At 45.4% G+C, this 24,965-nt stretch overlaps 1 protein-coding gene across 1 annotated transcript; it reads right to left on the reverse strand.

Moving 5' to 3' along the window:
• Nucleotides 1-375: 375 nt before the first annotated feature.
• Nucleotides 376-23,877, reverse strand: ZC3H12B (zinc finger CCCH-type containing 12B). Its single transcript, XM_020967203.2, has 5 exons — nt 23,116-23,877; nt 17,279-17,418; nt 11,753-11,987; nt 10,794-10,900; nt 376-6,814 (listed from the first exon to the last, which is right to left on the reverse strand). The coding sequence occupies exons 1-5, from the start codon at nt 23,709-23,711 to the stop codon at nt 5,370-5,372; spliced, it is 2,523 nt and encodes an 840-aa protein (XP_020822862.1). The 5' UTR covers nt 23,712-23,877; the 3' UTR covers nt 376-5,369.
• Nucleotides 23,878-24,965: the final 1,088 nt, after the last annotated feature.

Genomic DNA, 24,965 nt, shown 5'->3' on the forward strand with positions numbered 1-24,965 from the left:
GCCTCATCTTGGCTTGCTTTATGCTTCCTGGGACTCAGTTTAACTGCAGTTATGTATAACTTACTCTGCCAGCTCTAGATGGAGGATCCTCTGTGTGACGCTGGGGAAGACCCCAAACAACCCTAGCCCTTGATTCCTTTAGCTAGAAAATGAAGGGTTGGATCAGATGGATGGCCTCTGAGGTCTCTGCCAACTCTACATCTGTGATGAACTGGCCTACTTATATTTCTATAGCTTTGCAAAATACATTCTTCAAATTCTACCCAATGACACTGTTTTGACTTCTGCCCGCCTGTGGTCAGAGGTAAGCCTATGTGGTTCCCCCATCCCCCCTTTCAGTGTTGTCTTAAAGAAACAGAGATAGAAGTCAGTGAATTTTAACCAAAAATTTTATATGGTAGGTAGGAGCAGCATGGTTCACAGTTGTCATCAACCATACGGTATCTCTCCATCATGAAAACTGAAAATAAATTAGAACCTTGTGAAACAGCACTCACAGCACATCCAGGTTAGTGGGAACACGCCATGCAGTATAGGGGGAAAAGCCTTGCCACGCATGCGTCAGAGGGATTTACAAACACCACAGTCGGGGTTCATTTCACTGTTGTTTGCACTCACCCATGGGTTGCAATTTTGGCCTCTGTGTGTGTTTGGAGTGTGCACGTGCTTGGCTTTGTCATCATTGCTCTTGTCATTGAGACTTACATTATATTTGGGTTGACCAAAGAACCCAAAGAGGTTTCATAAAAGTTAACAATTACACAGTAACATTTAATTTAACAGATGGAGCAAGCGAAAAATACCAGAGCTCAAGAAAACAAGCACCAGGACCAATCATAGTCAGATTACGTGTCCACGTACACAACGCACTAAAGCTCTAATACGAGGACATGTGACTGCTAGTTGTTGGGGTGAATTCTAGAAGGCTATTGAGTTGGTGCCAAGAGGGGAACCCAGGAACAGAGTGGGTTTTTGGTTCCAATTTCAAGCCCCTCATGCTGTTCTCCTAGAAGATTACCCATGCTCTTCAAATGAGGCCCAAGGAAAGGCCGGAGGTTAAAGGGGAAAGTAAAGATAGCTTAGTGGGGAGGTCTGAGCAGGGTCTTCAGAGAAATCAGCGCACCTAATGTTTTCTACCTCCTGGACCTGGTGCACATACTAAAAGAAACAAAACGTGTTTTGATACTAGAGTCTCCAAAAAGAGGGTTTGTACAAAGGCCCATATTTACAGGGGAGCTGAGATGGTTGACTGAGGGGTTCTAGAGATCAGCTCTTCTCTCTTCTACCTTAGAAGAGACCCCAGTACTAACGGGTGAAATTGAAGGTCAAGGTGGCTGGGGTTATATAAAGAGGTTTGTTCTGAAACTAGAAAAATGGGGATCCACTGAGAGAGAAAAAGAGAGTGACAGGGTATGTTCTGCTGCTCCTCCAAAGAGAGAAGATGGGGAGAGAGAGAAGCTGTTTAGACAGTGTCTCATAGTTAACCCCATCTTTTGCAGCTGCCTTCACTCTAACCAGGCAGACCAGCTTGGCCTCTTTTTTTTTTTTTTAAAGATTCCTGGCTTCTCTCAGCTAGCTTAACAAAAGGGAACCCCAACTTCAGGGAGGAAGCTCCAGATCCCCACTTCTCCCTCCTGTCGTGTGGGAGTAGGAGAAGAGGAAGAAGAAACCCCAAAGATCCCACACCCCACAAAGCAAAGGCCTGAACAGGCTGGAGCATCCTTTCAGGCTGGGGTGGGGTATAGCAGGGAGAAAGCTGAAACCCCTGCCATGTCCCAAAGCAAGGCCCAAAGGGCATGCAAGTGTTAAGCCCCTTCAGAAAAGTAAAAAGAAAGGGCTCTGAAGGCCCCCAGCCATGAGCTTGACTATCGGATGCTCAAGCGAGCTGAGGGGGACAAATGCTCTCTCACATATTCATTTATCAAGAAGTCCCCGTTGCAATGAAACCCCACCTGCCAAAAATCCAAGCCGGGCTTGGTGCCATCGTGGCTATAGGGTGTCATCATTAAACACCTGCAGATGGATGATTCATTAGCACGGACCATTTGTTAGAGAGAATCCCTCTGCAAGGATCACATTGAGCTGAATAAAGAGAACGTAGACAATATTGTGCTCAAAACTATATACACACTAGCTGTGAACATGGTACTAAACGGGACTGGAAAAGTTGACTCAGTTTGTCTGTTAGCTACAAGTGCCGTTTGTAAAGAAAAAGCCCTGTAAATAAAAATTACTCCTGCGCTAGGTCAGGGTGACACACAGTGTCACAAACATCGCGGGTGGGAACAAGAGATACTGTAACTAGTTTAGAGATGAGTTTTGTACAAGCTTGTTTTATACAATCAAGAAAAAAAGAGATACAATTTGTATCAACAAACGAAAGGTCATTTCTGGATATTTGAGGTGTTGCTTTCAGCCGCTTGGATCCAGACATGCTATGGGGGTGTGGAGATGTCGGGGGGGGGGAAGCTAGAGGGAGGTGAGAACGAACAGCTGCTGGAGGTCAGAAATACAGATGTTGGTGAAAAGAAAGGTGAAGTGTAGGGGGTGGGGCATGAGGCAGTGAGTTTATAAATATATTTTCAATCAGTGCCTTTGGCTTCTTTTAAGAACGGTAGCTAATGGGATGAACTGGGTTTTACAGATCTTTTAATGGAGATGTTTCAATGACTAGAACTGCCCATGCTCAGCTGGCCAAAACTTCATGATTTTTAGTTTCACAAATTCAACGGTTTAGGCATGAAGGCAGTATTATCTTTCAATTTTGTTGACTGGAGGCACCAGCCTTGAAGTATCCAGTGATCTTATGTGAAATGGCGTCAATGGGAAGTATGAACATGTGAGTTATAATAGTAAGTTTTCATGGAGTCATTAACAGTAACATCATTCCTGTACTTTAAAATTCAAGGTGGATTGCTTTCATCATAACAATTCTGTGAGTTAGGGAGTTAGCAAGTATTGCTACCCCTATTTATCAGATGAATAAACTGAGGCCCAGGTAAGGAAAAGAACCTGCCCATGGTCACGCAGTAAGTGTCAGAGTTGGGTCCAGACTCCAGCTTTCTGGCCTCCTTCATTGTTGGACAGAGAATGCATTTTGCACATGAAGGATATTTCGAGGAGTGATTTATTTAGGTTGAAAGATGGAATGGACACACACATTTGGGGATGGAGTCAGAATTCAAACTGGTTCTTCTCCTCTGTAAATGGTGGGAGCTGAAAAGCCATGCTGGGAGTGATCTGTGCGGTTGCTCAGGGCAAGGACAGAGGACACAGAAAGCAGCACATGAAGCCTTTATCAAAACACCAGAAACAACCCTAACGGCAGCCTCACGATCCGTGTGTTTCACAGTAAGAAACATTTAGGCAGTGTCACACCTTCTCATGAAGAGACAAAAGGCCCAGGTGAGGCCTTCTCAACTTTCATGAAAAAACTACAGTAGGAAGTCAGCAATTTCCAGCTCCCAAACTCTAGAGCTGGCTTAAAATGTTGAAATATATATTAGATTCAAAAAAGGGTATCCATTCAGTGCAGCTTAAGGAAAAAAAAAAACCAACAAAATCCCCAATGGATGCCTCTGCTGGAGGCATTTCGCTACAAAGGATTCCACCCTGAGCAAAATACAAATTGCACAAGCCATGCCCCCCCTCCCATCCCTTCCCAAATAATGCATCTGAAAAATGTCACTAGGCAAATTGTACACCTTTGGTGTGTGGACCTAGAGTGAGAAGCTAAGCTACCTGTGATGGCAAGTCAGAGATGAAACATCTATCTTCCCAAAGCTGGGTTGTTCATACCTAGAAAATGGCCCTGCTTTGGGTCTACACGAGAGTACCATGCCACCAGCCATTGGTACTGTTGTCCAATGACTGAACTAGAAGGTAAAACTAACCACCTGTCCACACACTCCACCCCACTGAGAGGCTGGGCGGTGGAGAGGAATAAGCAACAGATTGGGACCCAGGGAACAGGATGCAGCTTTGGCTCTATTGCCACTTATAAACTGTGGGACTAGGGACAACTTAGGCCCCCTCTCAGGACCTCGGATGCCTCATATGTAAAATGAGGGGGCTTACTGGATGGTTTCGGATGTCCCTTCTAAATCTAACATTCCATGTTCTGATTGTCCCTTCTAGCAATCACATTCCATGTTCGAGGGGCCCTCCCAGCCCTCCATAGTCTAGGAGTCTACAGCTCCTCATTTTTGCTCCCAGAGGGGTAAATAACATAGAGCCGGCCAGCCAAATGAGGGCGTGTTTGCCAGCGAGCTTTAATACTTGTTTGAAATGCCAGTTATTTCAAATGTGATGCTTTGTGCTGGCAGGCATTTCACCAACTAGGTCATGCAATGGTACCTGATTTTGACAGGAAGCCTCTGAAGCCCAGAGCTCCATGGCTTCTACATGGGATGCCCGGGAAACAAAATTCGCTTCCATCAGCTCTTCCAAAGAGGGATGCTGCAACCTGACCTCAGCTTTATCAAGTGAAATCATCGAGAGACTTCAAATGTTAAAGAAATGTCAACAAGGGTTGACATTTGAAAAAGTACAAAGGGCTGTGGGAGGGGGTGGGAACTGGTTTGTTCTGTCACCAAATGCAGCAATCTCCCCCACTGCTGGTGAGCCCCTTCTACTTTGATACTCTTTGCTAATGTGACATGCAACAAAGATGGCCCAGTTGGCCTTTCCACCTACATGGCTGAGTGTAGGTTCAGGACCATGCAGAGCTCGTTTTCCAAGACTGTGTATGCGTGTGTGCATGTGTGTATACACATATATGTGTGTATGTATGTATATATATATATATATAATATATATATATATATATATACACACACACACACATAAACACATTTTTTATATATATATGTATACACACACAGAGACATACACTGATATAGATGGGCACATCTATATCTCAATAGAAAATAGTATTTATATATATTTTTATATATATATATGCATATATATATATACACACTTAACGCACCCCAGAAAATATACATTCAAACATGCAATATAACTGCTGACGATAGGCTTGCACTTACAGCATTCAAGGGTGAACTGTGACCCCATTTGGTTCATTAAGGATATCTGATGGTCAACTATCCATGCAATAAGATACGCTATCTCCTTTCACATAGCTTTTGAAATTCTTACTTTAAAACAACCCTAAAATATTAAACCTATATACAACACAATCTGATCTGGGTGCTTTCAGCATCTGCCTTCAGTATACCATTTACATCCTTTTTCCTGTACGGAATCAATGAGGAAGAGAACATTAGTAATGGGATAGCCCCTTTCCCCCATATCTTCTCTTCCCAGATCGCTCACCCCAAGAAAGGATGGGAGACGAGGCGCCCCCATTAGCGTCCCGATCTCAATTTGGCCACAATTATGGCTGCCAGCTGCTGTGCATCAGTCATGTGAGGATTCTTCTCCATCACCGAGAGAACGATGCCAACCGGGAAGATATTACAGAGGTTCTTATAGGTCTGGTACTGCTGTTCGGGGATCATGTGATGCTCCCTTGGCTGGCTGCACACCCCAACCCAAGGATTCCTCCAGATCTGCTCCATCTTTTCGGGCATGCTCCTCACCATGACCGGCTCATAACAGGGCTGCATGAGGTTGGCGCTCAAAGGGTAAGAGTGATAACTGTAGGAGTCGGCAGCAGCAGGATAGGGCAGAGAGTCCCAGCTGGCGTGCTGCTCCCGGCACAGGGGTGGCCGCCTCTGCCTCATCGGGTTGCCATCATAGAGGCGGGAATCAGAAACACTGTCCACCCTGGTCATCACCAATGCTCGGCCTGGTGGAGCTGTGCCAGGGGGGTGGATGCTCTGAGGCACAGGGTAATCTCCAGGACAACTAGATCGGGCTCCAACTACTGGGTGTTGGGCATGCAACACTAATCGGGGTGCTGGATGTTTGTGGGGAGCCTGTTTGGGTTCATCTGGACCATAACTTTGTATTCTTGTTAAGGCTTCATGGTAACCATGTGAAAAAGGCTGGAGATGGTTTTGTGAGCACGGTCGGTTCACTTTCATAGCATCTTCCTGACTGGCATCTACTACACCCAAATACAAATCGCTGTACGAGGAATAAGGATCACTACTTGTATGGCTCATGTGTTTGTCATGGCAGGGGCTGGCATTGTGAGAGTACATGCTGCGTGTGTGACGGTCCGGCTCAGCCCCGTAGTAGTCTGCACCACGGCCGCTGTTGATGCTTATGTTAGAGAAGTCACTCATCAATGAGTAGTAGCCATGGTCCCCCAAAGACTCGTACTTTGGGTACTGCTCCGTGTAGCCGACAGAGGTGCCATGGCTATTGGTGACCAGGATGGGTGGGTATTGCATACTGGCTGTGTGTTCTAGGGAAGATTTCTGATGGGTGAATTGTGAGGAACCAGGCACTGGGCTGCTTGCAGAGCGGGTGTTCAGCGCACCTGCCGCATGGCTTTTGGAAGGCGGAAGTGTGGGGACACTCAGTGCCGTCACCAGGGAGGGGGTTGAATTGGTCTCAGGTTTACGAATGATAGGCAGCCTCTCCTCGGTTTCCACACCCACAGACCGGATGCTGGGATCTGACTGGCGCTTGGGAGTGACACGCTTCCCTTCGGAGCTGGGTTCACTCTTGGAAGCAGGTGCTGGGGTCGCGCTGCCACCCTTGGCCAATGCTCCCTCACTCATGGTTTTGATAGCTGACAGTTTGGCACTGATGCGGAGCTCATCTGCTACCGCCCGCTGTGGCTGGTTGGCACGCTCTGGGTGGTAGTATTTACACTTGTGGCCATATGTACACTTTTTGCCTGAAAAACAAGGGCTTGGAGTAAGTTTCCCTCTACTACACCATAGCAATAACCTAGGCCTTCCTTCGGCATTTTCAAAGGCGATGGCCAGAGCATCACAGTACATTTGAGTTAGATGAAATCTCAGAGGTCACACAGTCTAATGCTCTGCCCAGGGCATGGATCCCTTTCTGTTCAATCCCTGACAGATGGTCACCCAACCCTGCAGGAGCACCTTCATTACTAGTGATGGAGAGTTCACTACCTAACAGACCAGAGTCCACTCCGTTATGATAGCTCTTGTTAGGAAACCCCATCCCCCCAATATCCCAATATGCCCCCTCCACTCTCACCCTGGAGGAGCTGAAATTTGTTTCCCTTCAATTCTCTCCCCACTAGGGTCAAGCAAAAACCAAGTATCATCTCCCACAGCCTTGTGTGTAGCGGGAGACCTCAATTATGTGACCCAATGGAAAGAGCATGGATTTGGGGGCCAGAGGGCCTGTGCTCAAATCCTGACACTGCCACCTGGGTGGCTGTGGGAAAGTCACTTAACCTCTCTGTATCCTCATGTGTAAAATGGGGGCCAGAGGGAGGTTGGCCTAGCTGATACTTGCAGATCTAAAACTTTTAGCCCACTTCTTACACCTGGGATTCAGGTGCGTCTCTGAAGATGTGTCACAAGCTGTAACCATATCCAAAAGAAGCTAAGAACTATTCCAGATTGAAATATTAATGTCCTTACCCAGGCAGACAAAAATTGGGGGAAAAAACACTGGCTCTGGCCCCAAAGGACCTGGATTCAAATCTTACCCCTGACCCTTACTACCTAGGTGGCCTTGGATAAAGTCATCTCATCTCCATCGGCCTTGGTCTATAAAATGAGGAGCAGGACCTCGTAAGGTCACTTACAGCTCCAAACCCTGGATCCTATGAGTTTTGTATCAGAAGACGACCTTTAGAAGATTAGATTTAAAAGGTAAATGGAAATTGGATAGCATTTGGTAGGAGAAAAGACAACTTCCAACCAGGAATGATTACGCATATGCCTCTGGCACTGTAAGGCTATTACAAAATACTTTCCGCCCCACAGGCTTGGGAAGCAAGCAGTGGGAGAGTTATTATTCCAATTCACAGACAAAGACGGTGAGGCATAGAGAGAGGATATAAGTTGCCCAGGGTCACCCAGCTAGGATGGGAATCGGGACCTTGGATTTGAAGTTCAAAGTCCTCATTATTGAATTTGGGAGGGATGGGGGTGCAAGGGGAAGTTTTTGATTCTGTAGAAGAGATTCCTACACATCAGGAAAGGGGCTAAACACCCCAAGCTCTCGAACCAGTCTTTCAGCCTTGGGATAGGCCACTGGGCACTTCTCACCAGGGTCAAATGTCAGGGCCTATGCAGAGAATTGGACTCCCACATTGCTAAGGCACCCTACATCCCCACAAAAAGATCCTCACTCCTAAAGGGGCAAGTGCTACATAGGTAAGCGCCAGTCAATCACAAGATGGGTCATTTTTTTTCTTAGGAACTCAAAGGAGGGGGGAAGCTAGGTGGCACAGTGGATAGAGCACCGGCCCTGAAGTCGGGAGGCCCTGACTTCAAATCCGGGCTCAGACCAAACACTTGACACTTACTAGCTGTGTGACCCTGGGCAAGTCACTTAACCCCAATTGCCTTAAAAAAAAAAAAAAAGGAACTCAAAGGCTGGCCTGATTCCCTTCTGCTCAGGGAACAAGAACCTTCTCTTCTGAAGTCCTTGCCAAAAGCTTTAACACAGAAAACATTTCGTTGTTACGGGGAAGGGGTGAGGGGTGCTAGAAGAGCCTCTGGTTGTACCATTCTGCTTAGGCTAAAATGGAAGCAGAGGCAGAATTTAACACATGGACATTCAGTAGTGGGAAGGGCACTGGAGGAAGGAGGCTGGAGCCTTGAGTTCTAGTCCTGACTGCAGCACCTACTAGCTGTATTACCTGGGACAGATCACTTCTACCCCTCCATGAATTTGGGTGATGGTCTTCATGTTGGGGGCCGAGAAAATAACTCCCAGTCATAGTGATCTCATCAGCTCTCACAGATTAATTAGCATCTCTATGCTAATGATTCTCAGCCCTAACCTCCATTGCCATCTCCAACTGCCTTTCAGACATCTCGATGGATTTTCAGCAGACATCTCAAACTCAGTATGTCCACAATGGAACTCATTGTCTTTCCCCCTAAACCCTCACTCCTCCTACTTTCCCTCTTACTATAGAGGGCAACACCATCCTCCCAGTCTCTCAGGTTCACAAGCTAGGAGTCATCCTGGACTCCTCACTATCTCTCACCCATATTCAAACTGTTGCCGTGGGTGCTGATTTCACCTTTGTAACATCTTTCAAATACACCTGGTATGGGCCTCATCACTTCACACCTGGACTATTGAAGTAGCAATAGCAGGACCTGCCTTGAGTGTCTCCCTACTCTAGTCCATCCTCCATTTAGCCACCAAAGTGATTTTCCTAAAGTATAGGGCCAGATCATATCATTCCCCCCAACTCAATAAATTCTAGTGACTCCCCATTGCCTCCAAGAACAAATACAACATGCTCCGTTTGGCATTCAAAGGCCTTCATCACCTAGCCCCTCCTACTCCTCCAGTCTTCTCACACCTTACTCCCCTACCCAGGCTCTTTGGCCCAGTGACCCTGGCCTCCTGGCTGCTCCACACTCCATCTGCGCTCTGGGCATTCTCTCTGGCTATCCTCCATACATGGAATGCTCTATCTCCTCATCCCCACATCCTGACTTCTCTGGCTTCCTTTAAGTCCTAACTAAAATCCCACCTCCTACAGGAAGTCTTCCCCAATCCCTCTTAGTTCTGGTGCCTTCCTCTGTTCATTATTTCCTGTTTATCCTGTATAGGGCTTGTTTGCATATATTTGTTTGCATGCTGTCTCCCCCGTTAGATTGTGAGCTCCTTGAGGGCAGTGACTGGCCTTTGCTTTTTTTTTTTTTTTGTATCCTGATTACTTAGCACAGTGCCTGCCCAATAGTAAGCACTTAATAAATGTTTACTGACTAATTGATGGTCCTCTCCAAGCCATGCAGTCTCTCCCTGGGCTTAACCCTAAAGCTTCTCCAGCTTCTTGCAAGGACCTGTCTGAGCCTTCCAGATGCCAGTGTTACCTGCACACCACATTGAGGCATCGGAGGTGCCTTCTACCAGAGCTGCCCTTAGGAAGGGAGTCACTCTACAAACTCAAGTATCTAGAACTATAAAGGGGGACCTCAGAGGCCATCTAGTTCAACTCCCTCATTTTACAGAAAAGGAAACTGAGGCCCAGATGCCAGGATTTGGAGTCAAATCCTTTGACTTCTAATCCATCCTCTTCCCCATTTCTCTGGCTTAGGGAGCAGGTCTACCAATGAGTATTGGCAACTACTCTGCAACTAATAGTCTTTGAGGGTTGCTGGGGCAATGAGAGTTACATGACCTGTCTAACATCACAGTGCCATTGGGTATCACGGGACAGACTTGCACCTGATCATTCTGGCCCCAAAGCTGGCCAGTAGGCCACACTGCCCTTCCTGGAATGGTAATAATAATCAAAAAGAGAAAGACATCCAAGGGATTATTCACTGACCTACTTTACTCCTCTGTGCCTCAATTCTCTCGTCTGTCAAATGAAGACAATCACCCTTGCATTGCCTACTTTGAAGAGGCATTATGAGAAAACTACTCGGTAGACTCTAGAGTGCCAGAGAAACATGAGTTATTACTGTTATTCTTAATTATCACCAGGGCAACAATTGTTATCATAATGATGCCAAAATGGAGAAAAATGCCAAAGCACAGCCTCAGTATCCTCATCTCTAAAATGGGGATAATGACACCACACCATGTCCCTTCCCAGGCTGTTGTGGGGAAAGTGCTTGGCATACTGCAAAGGGTTAAAATCATGGGAGTATTAGTAGGATTCTTGGGCATATAACTTAGTGTTTCAGCTGAGTACCTACCATAAGGGCATGGCTGCTTCTTATGTTCAGGAATCACAGGTTTCTTTCTTAAGAAATTTTCCAGACTTGGGCCATGGCGCCCTAAGGGGTCATCTGGAGGCATAAACCTGGAAGATACAGTATAAGAAATTAATTATTTCCCTCATATTTAATAACTAATTATTGAATCAGGAGCAAGGTTTTTTTCCCCCTATTCCACTTCCTCATCCAGAAACCAACCAGTATGGGAAATCTCTTAAGAGATTTACCTAGGCCAAGATCTAATCAGACAGTAAAAGGAATTCTAAGTTTGGGCTAATGGGTGTATTCCTGCTCATTGTGTTTGCTTGGACAGGTCAGGGAAAATGTGGATCCTCTATTTTGCCTTAACAAGTGATATGGAAATTGATGTCTCTCTGACCAAAATTTGAGTGACCTAAGTCAGGTACCCCAAGATAGCCCACCTCCCATTGTGTTAACCAATCAGAGCTGATTGTCACCCCTCAGGAACACCTCCTCTTCAAACGGCATATAAACTGTGAGCCCACCACCATAAGAGGTCTTGGTCTAAGAGAGATGGCCAAATAACCATCCTTTTATTAATAACATGCTGGCCTTATTCATAAAATGATTAAATTACCCAGAAACTATCTCTCTCAGACTTTTTTAATCATCACAATAGAAAGGTGTGAATGTATTCCTAGTGATAATCGGGCTCAAAGAGAAAATCCATGGACTCTAGAGTGCAAAGCCTGCTTTTTTACCCTCTTTACCTTTCCAACAAGGCTAATATGGCAATATGTTTTGCATGACTTCACATGTATAATTGATATCATATTGCTAGCCTTCTCAGTGGGTCGGGGAAGGGCTGGAGGGAAGGAGAGAATTTGGAACTAAAAATTTTTAAAAATGAAATGTTAAAACTGTTTTTAAAGTATAAAAAAATAGAGTTCTCTGGGGCCCCAGGGTCCAGAACCTACTTGTCATTGACAAAGGAAAACATCAGTAGCCTCTCTTCGATGAATTTCTTCCACTCAGGCTTCTCATTCTGAAGATCCCGGTAGTTATCATTGGACACAATGATGCCATCAGAGTCAAAAGCCAACTTGATGATGAAACGGTCATCATAGCAGACAACCCTCCTGCCTTGCACTCTTCGGGATGGGGTGAAGACAAGAATTTTTTCCTTCTCCAGTTTACGTAAGATATCTTGATCTGTCAAAGAGGTTAGATGGTATGAGACAGTCCAGAATGGAAGTCCAAGATTGTTAGATCATCTACATATTCAAGAAAATGTTATCTTTTGTTTTCAGATTACCTTCATTTGTGAATAGATACCCTTCTCCCTTTCCCTCCCATGGAGCCATCCCTGGTAATAGAAAAGCATTTCAGTAAAACCAACCAACTCCTCAATGGGATAGTCCATGGTTCTAGAGTGTTTTCTAAGCCACAAGCCACATATGGGAATGGAGAGATGTTGGACTTGGAATGAAGAGACCAGGGTTTCAGTTCTGGCTCCGCCACTTCTTAGCAGTGACTCTGTAGAGCGTCACAGAAATTATCTGAGCCTCAGTTTCCTCATAATGGCAATCCACACACCTGGCAGGGGAGGAGGAGGCCTACAGGGAGGGCCATGCTTTAGAAATGGGAAGGCCAGTCCTTTCATATCCATCCTCCCCTTGGGCACTTGAACACCTCTGGGAGGGAGTCAGCAAAGGCTGATCTCCCCTTTTTCCAACGGAGGAGGTGGCCAGAGAGGGGGGTGTGCCAACTCCACAAAGACAGGTCTCAAGGCCCCTGGGCCAATGCTCTTTTCACTCTCCTGGGTTGCCAGGCAACTGAAGAGCAGGCTATGATAGCTTAAAAAGCAAGCTGGAGAGTAGGTGTGGGAACAGGGACAGAGAGAGTCAAGACCCCTTCAGCAGGAGCCGTAGGGTGGGCAGACGTACTGTTCACTCAGGAGGCTGGACAAACACAGTACATGTCAGTGACAGTGGGGAGCTCCTTCCCTCACTGGGAAGCACCAACCAGTTATTGATGAACCTGCACTACTCCTCATGTGAGGTCTCCCCTCCCACCCAAGAAATACAATAAGGTCAACAGAAAGAACAACAAACTATTAGGAATTACAATGACAACACTCTGTCCTAGAGAAGAGCTGGGAAAATGTATCTCCCTGGCCTCTTTGCAGAGGTGGGGAGCTATGGGTGTGGAATACTGTATATACTTGGCCTCAGATGATGTGTGGATTAGTTTTTTGTTTGTTTGTTCCTTTGTTTTTTGTTTTTTTTTTAGTGAGGCAATTGGGGTTAAGTGACTTGCCTAGAGTCACACAGCTAGGAAGTACTGTGTGTCTGAGGCTGGATTTGAACTCAGGTCCTCCTGACTCCAGGGCTGGTGCTCTATCTACTGTGTCACCTAGCTGTCCCAAAGTGCGGATCAGTTTTGCAGACTTGCTTTTATCTTCCTCTTTTATTCTTCATTCCAAGGGCAAAGAAGAGAAGGGATAAACTTGGGAATGAAGGTAAGATTAAAAACTAAAGATAGCAATCCAAATGAAAAACTACTAAATAAAGTCTCTCCAAAGCATCTTCATGATGTGGCGCTGCCACTGAGTTCTGGAAGACCAAGCCAGGGGCACCCCAAACTGAATCTGCCATACAATGAACAGAGAAGCTTACCACCAGAAGGCTGGCCACCAGACAACAGCAGTTTCAGTTACAGACACTCGTGGAGCTATCTGGTAAGGCAGAGATGGGCTGCAATCTGCACTGGTGGAGGGAGTACCCACAGTAAGGACATAATGAGTCCCTGAAACATCAGAGTAATGTGTGGTAGTGGCAAGAGCAGTCCAGAGATCTGAATTCAAATGCTGCTCATGCCCCCTCATGAGCTGTGAGTCCTCGAACAAAAAATAACTTTCTCTCTCTTAACCTATCTGTTGTGACAGATACTAGCCCTTGGAGCACCTATGGCCCAGGGATGGTGTTTAGTCAAGGGCTTTTGTAAATGAGAAAGCACCAGAGGGGAGGGAGCTGGGATTATTAGCAAAGCTCTTGCCAGCACAGCCTAGAACCACTCCAAGTGGCCTTGCCCATGCCCACCCTGGGAGTCACGGTCTTCCTCCTTCAACACCTGTCTCTAGTTACAGAAAAACTGCTGGGATCACCTGAAACTCTCTCCTCTACCAGCCGGGAAGCAGGTTCTACACACACTAATTGAAATAGGTACTAAATTGGGTAGTAAAAGGAGTATTACCCTGGGAGTCAGGAGCCCTGAGTTCAAGTCCTGGCTCTGGCACTTACTAGTTTTTTGCTGCCAAGTCTTTACCTATCTCTGGACCTCAGCTTCCTCTCCTGGAAAACGAAGGGTTGGGACTAGATGATCTCTAGGGAGCCTGACATTCTTTGTTCTCTGTCTTAAGGTTCCACCCTGTTCTGAAAGTCTATATTCTCAGGGCCCTCCCAGCCCTGACATTCCATGTCTAAGAGCCCTTCCAGCTCTGACAGTATATGTTTTAAGTCACCTCCCAGATCTGACATTCTGTGCTCTAAGGTTCCTCCATCCCAGCTCTGCCGTTCCTTGTTCTAAGACCCTTCCCCAGCTCTGACATCCTGTGTTCTAAGGCTCCTCTTAGCTGGCTCCTCTTAGCTCTGACATTATGTGCTCTAAGATCCTTCCCAGCTCTGGCATTCTGTGTTCTAAGGCCTCTTCTAACACTAACATTTTATGTTCTAAGGTCCATTCTAGATCTGACATTAAGTGTTCTAAGGCCCCTCCCAGCTCTGACATCCTGTGTTCTAAGGCTCCTCTCAGCTCTGACCTTCTGTGTTCTAAGGCTCCTCTTAGCTCTGACATTATGTGTTCTAAGGTCCTTCCCAGCTCTGGCATTCTGTGTTCTAAGGCCTCTTCTAACTCTAACATTTTATGTTCTAAGGTCCATTCTAGATCTGACATTAAGTGTTCTAAGGCCCCTCCCAGCTCTGACATCCTGTGTTCTAAGGCCCCTCTCAGCTCTGACCTTCTGTGTTCTAAGGCTCCTCTTAGCTGGCTCCTCTTAGCTCTGACCTTATGTGTTCTAAGGTCCTTCCTAGCTCTGGCATTCTGTGTTCTAAGGCCTCTTCTAACTCTAACATTTTATGTTCTAAGGTCCATTCTAGATTTGACATTAAGTGTTCTAAGGCCTCTCCCAGCTCTGACATTCTATGGTTCTAAATACTTCAAAGCAGAGCTTTTCTATTAGCCTTAAGACTTCATTTAAAACGTTATATTTCTAGTCCTGTATTTTAATAAGATTTCCAGCAGACTAAAGAAGAAGTTAGAACAAACAATGGCATAGTCAGCCTCATGAATGAGAATAGCTGGCTGCCGCAACCTGCCTGAAGAAATGCTTCTGTTGGGGGCAGCTAGGTGGTGCAGTGAATAGAGCGCTGGCCCTGGATTCAGGAGGACCTGAGTTCAAATCCAGCCTCAGACACGTAACACTAGCTGTGTGACCCTGGGCAAGTCACTTAACCCCACTGCCTAGCCAAAAACAAAACAAAAACAAAAACAAAAAAGAAATGCTTCTGTCTGGCTACATACTGAGGAGGTTAGGAGAAAACATTACTGTAGCTGAGTTAGTAAATGACCTGCATACAAGCCCCTATATATAATTCCATGGATCAAGGGCAAAGCCAACTGGACCCTCATCCCCATCTCCACTTGGGCTGCAGCTGCGGTCATTCTATAAGATTCCTAAGCAGCCTCTCAGGCTTCCCAAGGGGCTGTGTCCACCAGCTGCTGTAGAGGTCACTAGCTCAAGCCTCAACATTGTCCCTTGGTCCCCTGTCCACTTGGATAGTCAGAGAATGTAGAATAGTACTGCTTGATGGGACCTTAGAACAAAGAAAAGTTTAGAACAGAGCTAGGAGGGTCTTAGAACAATAGGACACAGAATGACAGAGCTAGAAGGGACCAGAGAACAGAGAATGGCGGAAGTGGGAGGACTCTCAGAATAGAGAATATCAGAGCTGGGAGGGGTCTTAGCTGGGAGGATGTCAGAGCTGGGAAGGATCTCAGAACAGAGAATGTCAGAGCTAGGAGGGACCTTAGAATACACAATGACAGAGATGGGAGGGACCATAGAACAGAGATTGTCAGAGCTGAGAAGGGCTTTAGAACACAAGATGTCAGAGCTGGGAGAGACCTTAGAACATAGAATGTCAGGGCTGGGAGGAACCTTAGAACAGAGGATATCAGAGCTGAGAGGGACCTTAGAACAGGGAATGGCAGAACTGGCAGGGGCCTTAGAACAGAGAAGGTCAGAGCTGGGAGGGACCTTAGAACAGGGAATATCAGAGCTGGGAGAGAGTCCTTATAACAGAGAATGTCAGAGCTGGGAGGGACCTTAGAACAGAGAATATCAGAGTTGAGAGGGACCTTAGCACAGGGAATGTCAGAGAAATAAGGGCCTTAAAACAGGGAAGGTCAGAGCTGGGAGGGGCCTTAGAACAGAGAAGGTCAGAGCTGGGAGGGGCCTTAGAACTCAGAATGTTAGAGCTTTAAGGGACCTCAGAACAATGTTAGAAAGTTAAAAGTGCAAGGGACTTTTGTCTAGTTCAAGTTTCTTATTTAACAGATGAAGAAATTGAGGCTTAGAGAGGGGGAGTAATTTACCCAAAGTCACACAGCTAGTTGGTGGAAGAACATTTCGATGGGATCACAGGTGGAGCAAGAAGGGACCTTAGGCCATCTAGTAGAACCCTGCCCACATCCCTCCCAACCCCTTCCCTACCTTGGTCCCTTCTGATTTTACAAAGGAGGAAACTGAGGCTGGGGGAGATGCAGTGACTTGCCCAAGGCCACCCTAATGACGTGTTGCGGGGTAATCTTAACTGACACCTTTGGGCTCTTGGCCCCTTGATCTCTCCAGGGCAAGGGCTATTCCTTCCATCATGACATAATAGGAAGAATGCTGGGCCAATTATCAGAGAGCCTGGGTTCAAGTTGGGTTCTTCCACTGTCTGCTACATGACCTATATCAGCTCCCCGAACCCTCTGAACCTTAGTCTTCTCTTCTGTTAAATGGGGACAATCATACTCAAATCTCCCCCCTCATGGGGGATTATAATCGTCCAACAAGGGCGCAATGTCAAAGAGGTCTGGAAATGGCAAAATCCACTTGCTCTCTAGCTTTGACACACGTTTTCCCTTCCCCTCTGTGAGCTTCAACTTCCCTATCTGTAAAACAGGCAGAATAATACTTAACCTATTTGGGTCCCTCCCTGGGTTGTTGTGGGGGTCATAGCAGCCAGAGAACAGATGTGAATGTCTGCAGCCATAAGAACTGTGTGAGCCTTCCTTCCCTGGCCTGCTCTCTGCCTCAAGCCAGCAGGCTGACTCTTTTAGGGAATGGGGTCTGAGTGTATGGGGGCCCAGACTGCTCTGCTCTCCCTATACGTTTTCCCAGCCAACAAGCCAAGCTCGGACATAAGCTGGGAATAAATGTCTTTTAGACGCATTACCTGTAATTGGTGCATCAGGGCGGGACTGCTCCTTCCGCCACGCAGGCACAAATACCGTAATATCTTTATGGCCTTTCTCCAGAAACCAGTCCACAGCTAATTGTATTCCCCTGCAGGAGAAGCCTTCTTTGTTCCCATGGCTGAAAGAATATGGAAAGTTATATGGGAGAGCAGCAATTCGCAAATGGATACATAGATCTCCGTCTTCCTTAGTTACAAAGGCTTAGCCCAGCTAGGGTTCTCAGTCTGGGAAGGCAAAACACCAGGGAAGGAGGAGGAGGGCGGGGAGGAGGCCAAGAGCTTAGCTTTATTTTGTTTTTAATTAAATACAATACCTCTTCGATTAATTGGAGTATTTGTTTGTTGCTTGCACTTACAAAGCCCTTTCTTTCTCCTCCATTATATCCATGGATCCTTCTAATGGCCCTGTGAGTTAAATAGGCCAGGGACTGTCCTATTGGTTAAAATATAGACTATACTTCTAAAATGGTAGATTTTTGTAAAAGGGAAAAAGAATATATACATATTATATGTAATATCTATTATATACGATAGATATTAAAATAACATCTATTCTATATACTAGATATATAACACACAATCTATATACTATAATATATTATATATAATATAGTTTATAGATATTATCTGTAAGGTATCATTGTATAAAAACAGATGTAGATATATATGTAAGGGAAATGGACTAGACTTGTGATTCCATGGGGATAAGGAATTCCAGGATAAGGAAGTGCCTTCACCAATTCAGGCTGGTACCCTGTGACTTGCTCTGGGTTATACAGCCAGGGTATGTCAGAAGCAGAACCAGGGCTTCCTGGTTCTGAAGCCAGCCCTCCATTTACTAATGAATTTCTAATGAAATTTCTAATAAAATTCATTCACTAGATGAATTTTTCGCCAATGAAAAATAACACTCCTGACAGGCCACACTAAGGGATTATAAAAAGCCGTATGTGGGGGAGAAGTTGAGTCTATATTTGGATCAACTAGGTATTATATTGATGGGGCTCAATCAATCAATAAACATTTATTAGGCACCTACTATATACCAGGCTTGGGGGTCTTCAGATTCCACCTCTGATACTTTGCATTAACTACCTCAAGGTCTACAATTTCTGGGTGTTCATAACTGACAACAGTTGTCCAGGATCTCAAGGACACCGATGGTACTACGTCCTATTGGCCAACATCTCCATCACAGGGACAACTGGTTGAGAATCCTTCATAACCACTCATGTTGTTTATGCAATGCCCAAGGAGAGGCAAAATGTTAATTACACTGTTATTGTAAGAATGAGAACCAAGACAGAATTTAGTAGTTGGAAAGGAAACTGGAGAATGAAAAAGTTAGGACATGGATTGGAAAAGGATTTTATTTGTTGCCATCATCTTAAAAACTGGGTGGCAGGGGTGGGGGAACCATGTCACATACATGCATCTTGGCTATGAAAACCTGGGTTTAAGTCCTGGATCTGCACTGACTTGTTACATGACCTTGAGCACATGTCACTTCCTCTCTGTGGGCCTTGGTTTCCTCATCTGGAAAATGGGAGGCTTGGGTTTGGACTAAAGGTCCAAGGACTCTAAGTCTCTTTTGTCTCAAAGAATCTGTGACTATCAACACAAGGGAGATCATGCCATGACATACACACACATATACACAAAAGACATAAATCACACTTAATTGACTGGGATGGTGCGTGTGAACAAGTTCTCTCATACTGTATGTATGTACTGTATGTATGTAGAGCAGCCTCCCACAAGGTGACAAAGCTCTTTCAACACTAGGACTGCAGATTTGTCCTGGATTCATCAATCATCAGGTCACAACAGAAATGCACTAACATGGCAGGTGGCCTCGAAGACCAAGGGAGCTCTGAGAAGATAACAGAACATCCATACGTTGACAACAACGCTTTGTTAAATACGGTTTTGTTCCTATTTCCAAGCACGTGCTGCTTATGGTTCAGAGGCCTCAGTGACAGGGAGAGCAGTGGAAATGCAAAGAGCCTAGATGGAGCACCAGAGAACGAGCTTCTTGTTCCAGCCATTCCATTCCTGACCTTGAGCCTGCAATCTTCTCCTACAGAAGATGAAGGTAGTTGGGCTAGATGGTCTCAAAGGTCCTTTCTGGATCTCTGACATTTCATGTTCTAAGGTCCCTTCTAGCCCTAACTTCTTGTATTCTAAGGGCCCTTCTAAGATCTAGAAAGTTATGTTCTAAGGACCTTCCTGGCTCTGAGGTTCTCTGTTCTAAGGACCCTTCCAGTCCTGATATTCTCTGTTCTGAGCGCTTTCCCAGCTCTGACATTCTGTGTTCTAAGGCTCCTCGCAGCCCTGACATTCTCTGTTCTAAGGTCCTTCCTGGCTCTGATATTCTCTATTCTAAGGACCCTCCCAGCCCTGACATTCTCTGTTCTAAGCCCCTTCCCAGCTCTGACATTCTGTATTCTAAGCCCTCTCCCAGCTGTGACATTCTGTGTTCTAAGCCCTCTCCCAGCTCTGACATTCTGTGTTCTAAGGTCCCTCCCAGCTCTGACATTCTCTGTTCTAAGGTCCTTCCTGGCTCTGATATCCTCTATTCTAAGGACCCTTCCAGTCCTGACATTCTCTGTTCTGAGCCCCTTCCCAGCTCTGATATTCTGTATTCTAAGCCTTCTCCCAGCTGTGCCATTCTCTGTTCTAAGGACCCTCCCAGTCCTGACATTCTCTGTTCTAAGACCCTTCCCAGTTCTGACATTCTATGTTCTAAGCCCTCTCCCAGCTGTGACATTCTGTGTTCTAAGGCCCCTCCTAGCCCTGACATTCTGTGTTCTAAAGCCCTCCCCATTGTGATATTCTGTGTTCTAAGCCCTCTCCCAGTTGTGACATTCTGTGTTCTAAGGCCTCTCCCAGTTGTGACATTCTGTGTTCTAAGGCCTTCCCCACTGTGACATTCTGTGTTCTAAGCCCTCTCTGAACTGTAACATTCTGTGTTCTAAGGCCCCTCCCAGCTGTGACATTCTCTGTTCTAAGGACCCTCCCAGTCCTGACATTCTGTGTTCTAAGCCCTCTCCCAGCTGTGATATTCTGTGTTCTAAGGCCCCTCCCAGCACTGACATTCTGTGTTCTAAGGGCCTCCCCACTGTGACATTCTGTGTTCTAAGCCCTTTCCCAGTTGTGACATTCTGTGTTCTAAGCCCTCTCCCAGCACTGACATTCCCTGTTGTAAGGTCCCTCCTAGCCCTGACATTTTGTGTTCTAAGGTCTCTCCTTATATCCAGCTTAGATGTTCTCTTTTATAGGATCCTTCCTAGCTCTAACATTCTAGGGTTCTAAGAGCCACCTCTCAGTCTAGCCTTTCTAGTTAAATTTTGTCTAGGCTATGGGCCTCGATCCTCTCATGTTCTGCCCTTATTCAATGGTCATTTTCTCATGAGTCTGGCAAAGAACACTGTTACATTTACACTAAGAAGAACCTAGGCTTTGGTGACCAGCAAGAACAGACCCAGTTTTGGCAGAGGTACAGACTAGTCCCAGGGAAACGAACTTTTCAGAAAGAGAAATAGCAAAAAACCATCTGCTCAAGTTATAAAGGGGTTGCAACCGCTCTGTTGCAGGAAGGGACCTTAAAGGCCATCTAGTCCACAGTCCTCATTTTACAGAAGGGGAAACTGAGGTCTAGGGAGGTGAAGGGACTTGCCCAAGGTCACTGTGTCACCAATGAAATTAGAGATCCTAGAAATTTTACACAAGGTTGGATAGGGCAGGTTGGGAGCAATTTATGGAGGACCTTGTACACAAAGTATAGAGTTTGGAAGAGATCTAATAATAATAATAATAATAATAATACCCATTTTAATTGTGCTCAATTTCTTATGGAGCACTTTCCTTCCTCTTTCCAATCCTGTGAAATATGAGGGTCAGAGAGTCAGAGAAGTTAGGAAAATTCCCTAAGGCCACCAAGCTAGGAAGAGCTGGAGCCTGGATTTGAACCTAGATCTCCCAACTCCCGTCCAATGGTCTTTACAACATCCCATTGGTAATGGGGAGCTCATGTAGCTTCCTGAGCAGGAAGGTGGGGTGGGGGCATGGGAAGACAGGATGAAAGTGGTGGTAGGAAGATTAGTTTTGCGTACAAGAGGGATCAGAGAGAGAATGAGAGAGCAGAGACTAGAAAGTCATCTACCTTGCTCTATGCTAATGGCTGTTTCAGAATGCCTGCCCAAAAAAAGGGGAATAATTTCCAAGGAGAGAGAATTGGGGAAGAGAGGCAGCAACAGCAGCAGGTAACATGAACCTGTATCAGTGACATGGACAGCACCAGGAACGAGTTCATATTGTGACTGTGCTTTCAAGCCAACCAAGTACTCTCATCACAACAGTGCCCACACAGAAGGACCACACTCCTATCCCATATGACCTGTCTAGACCTTACTTTCCTGTAAAGTGAAGGGCAGATGAGCAAAAGCTAGATGCTCTCTAAGCTTGAAATCATGCAAGGTTTTTTTAAAATACAAATTTATTTATTTTTAGTTTTCAACATTTACTTCCACAAGATTTTGAGTTCCAAATTTTCACCCCATCTCCCCCCTTCCCCCACCCCAAGATGGCATGCATTCTGAATATCCCTTCCCCTAGTCTGTCCTCTCTTCTATCTCTCCTCCCTTCTCTTATCCCCTTCCTCTTCTATTTTTCTGTAGGGCAGGATAGACTTCTGTACCCCATTTCCTGTATTTCTTATTTCCCAGTAGTATGTGAAAACATTTTTTTTTGAAACATATGTTTTTTAAAGCTTTAGGTTTCAAATTTTCTCCCTTCCTTCCTCCCCAACCACCCTCACTGAAAAGGCAAGAAACTCAATATAGGTTGTACATGTGCAGTTATGCAAAACACTTCCATAGTAGTCATGTTGTGAAAAACTAACTCTATTTCCCTTAATCCTATCCTGCCCTCTCATTTATCCTATTCTTTCTTTTGACCCTGTCCCTCCTCAGAAGTATTTACTTCTGATTACCCCCTTTCCCAATCTGCCCTCCTCTCTATCATCCCCCTGTTCTCTTGTCCCCTTCTCCCCCTATTTTCCTGTAGGGTAAGACAGATTTCCATACCCAATTGAATGTGTATGTTATTCCCTCGTGAAGCCAAATCCTATGAGAATAAGATTCACTCATTCCCTCTCACCTTCCCCTGTTTCCCCTCCACTGTGAGAGACTTTTCTTTTCTGTTTTTTTTTGTGAGATAATTTACCCCATTCTACCTCTCCCTTTCTTCTTCTCCGTGTATCATCCTCTCTCATCCTTTAATTTTATTCTCCAGATATGACCCCTTAATCTTCAGCTCACCCTGTGCCCTCTATCTATCTATCTATATATACATACATATAATTTTTTCCCTTCAACTACCCTAATACTGACAAAGTTCTCATGAGTTATAAATATCATCTTTCCATGCAGGAATGTAAACAGTTCAATCTTAATAAGTCTCTTAAGGAAATCATGCAAGCTTAAGTGTTATCCTTCCCATTTTACAGAGGGGAAAACTGAGGCCCAGAAAGGAGAAATACCTTGGCCAAGGCCACGCAGGTGACAAGTAGCAGGGACTTAAATGCAGGGCTCCTGACTCTCAATCTGGCACACTTTCCACAGAACCGTGGACTTTTCCTTATCAGACTGTAAGCTCTTTATGAGAACAGGGCCTGGCTTTTGCCTTTCTTTGTATCTCTAGTACTTAGCACAGTGTGAGTGCTTAATAAATGTTAAGTTAGTAACAAATGACCAACAGAGGACATTTCCTTACCCTGGGTTGGTCTCAGACAAGAAAAAAAATGTTAGCCTTACCTCATGGCCACGTTGCTTCCATCTATGACAACAGGTCTCAGGTTCTCAGTGTTGTCTGCAGTCTCATCTTCCAGGGACAGCTCTGGGCTGGCCACGTCCTTGGCAGCGTGGCCATGTTCTGCCCCTCCACTCTTCTGGCCCTCCTCCTCACTCTTGTTCCCTAGCCTCACAAGTTCAGCCAATATGTCATTGATGAGGGCATCTGAGCCCAGTTTGCTCAGAACGGCTTGAATCTGTTCCCCAGCATAGCCGAGTTTTAAAGCGAAGTCCATTTTGGCTTGGTACTCTTTGTCCACAGGGGGCTGCTTGTCCTGTTCAAGCTTTGGGTCCTGCAGAGTGCTGCTCTGAGAGAAGCTGGGTTGGTCCAGGCAAGGGGAGCGGCAGAGCTGCCGGTGTGGCTTGGGGGGCAGTCCTCGTTCTTGCCATTGGGGGTGGTTGGGGTTCCGCAAGCCCAGCTGTTCTGGCTCACTCTCAGAGCTGGTCCAGTCATCAGAGTCGATGCTACAGTCCTTGGTGGCTCCCTGCTGAGGGTTCCTCCCTTCTTTGGAAGATCTCTTCTTCATTCTTAGCATCTTCACCAGGAACCAGACCGTCATCCCGTTCAGCTGCCAGCCAGGGGTACCGACTCCTCCTTTTCACTCCCCAAAATGCTTTGGCTTCATAGTCAAGATCGTTCTTTAGGATACTTGGGCAGTATAGATAGGGGTTTGTTGTTCCAGCTCAGTCTGTTGAAGTATACACAGATCCCCCAAAAGATTCCTAAAAACTAACACACATATGCAACAATTAATTTGAGTTAAGTTCCAGGAAAAGGTCTGAAATGCAGAAATTTACTTCTAAGACATTATGGTTCCCTGGACTCTTGATTTCTAAGCTTAAACCGTCTGGAATCGTCCTTAAATTAAAACAAAATAAAATATACAAAACCCCAGGTTACCTTATTCTCCAACAATCCTGGACAGAGAAAATTTCAGTGGTGGCAATGAGGCTGCTTCTGCTCACAAAGTAAATTCCTAGTTGAAGTTAAGCCTTTGTCGAAACAACTTTGGGGGAGGTGAAACATGAAATTTTAACCCCAAGCAGTAACAAAGTTCTAGAAATCCTGCCTTCTTTTCTACTAACTACTGTATCCATTCCTTCTAGTTAAGACCAGGCCCAGAGTTCAAAAAGTTATGACCTTCTTTCTCACTGTTCCTCTACAGACAACCTCATCTGGGAGACCCACAAGCCAATAGAATTGCTTCCATGTGAAATAGCCTGTAGTGGGTCATAAATAGAGAGGGGAATTCCAGAGCATCCATCCAGGGTGGGGCTTCTTTGTTGAAATTGTTCAGTGAAAGGAGAAAGCAAAATATGGACCAAAACTGTAAAATGATTGGGAGAGCAGATCAAAACAAGAGTGTAATAATTTGTTGAAGACAACGAGGTCTATAAGAATTCAGGAGCTTCTCCATGCCCCACCATCGCTGATCAAAAACATTCCTCTCTTGCTCCCACAACCTGTTCCCATATCTTCCTAGAAAGACTAAGCATGTTAAGTGACAAGTGAGACTTTGCCTCTTGTTGTATGAAAATTTTAAAAAAGAGAAACTTTCTTTTAAAATATGGTCATTAAAAAAAAAACCAAACAAAAACAAAAAGGGGCAGCTAGGTGGCACAGTGGATAGAGCACCAGCCCTGGAGTCAGGAGGACCTGAGTTCAAATCCAGTCTCAGACCAGACACCTGACACTTACTTTGACCATGGGCAAGTCATTTAACCCCATTGCCTAGCAAAAAACAAACAAACAATAAAAAACAATAAACAATAAAAGCAATAAAACAATTTAAAAATGTCAATACTAACAACTT

Source organism: Phascolarctos cinereus, unplaced genomic scaffold, assembly GCF_003287225.1.
Source record: "Phascolarctos cinereus isolate Bilbo 61053 unplaced genomic scaffold, phaCin_HiC Scaffold_8;HRSCAF=390, whole genome shotgun sequence".
NCBI lineage: Eukaryota > Metazoa > Chordata > Mammalia > Diprotodontia > Phascolarctidae > Phascolarctos > Phascolarctos cinereus.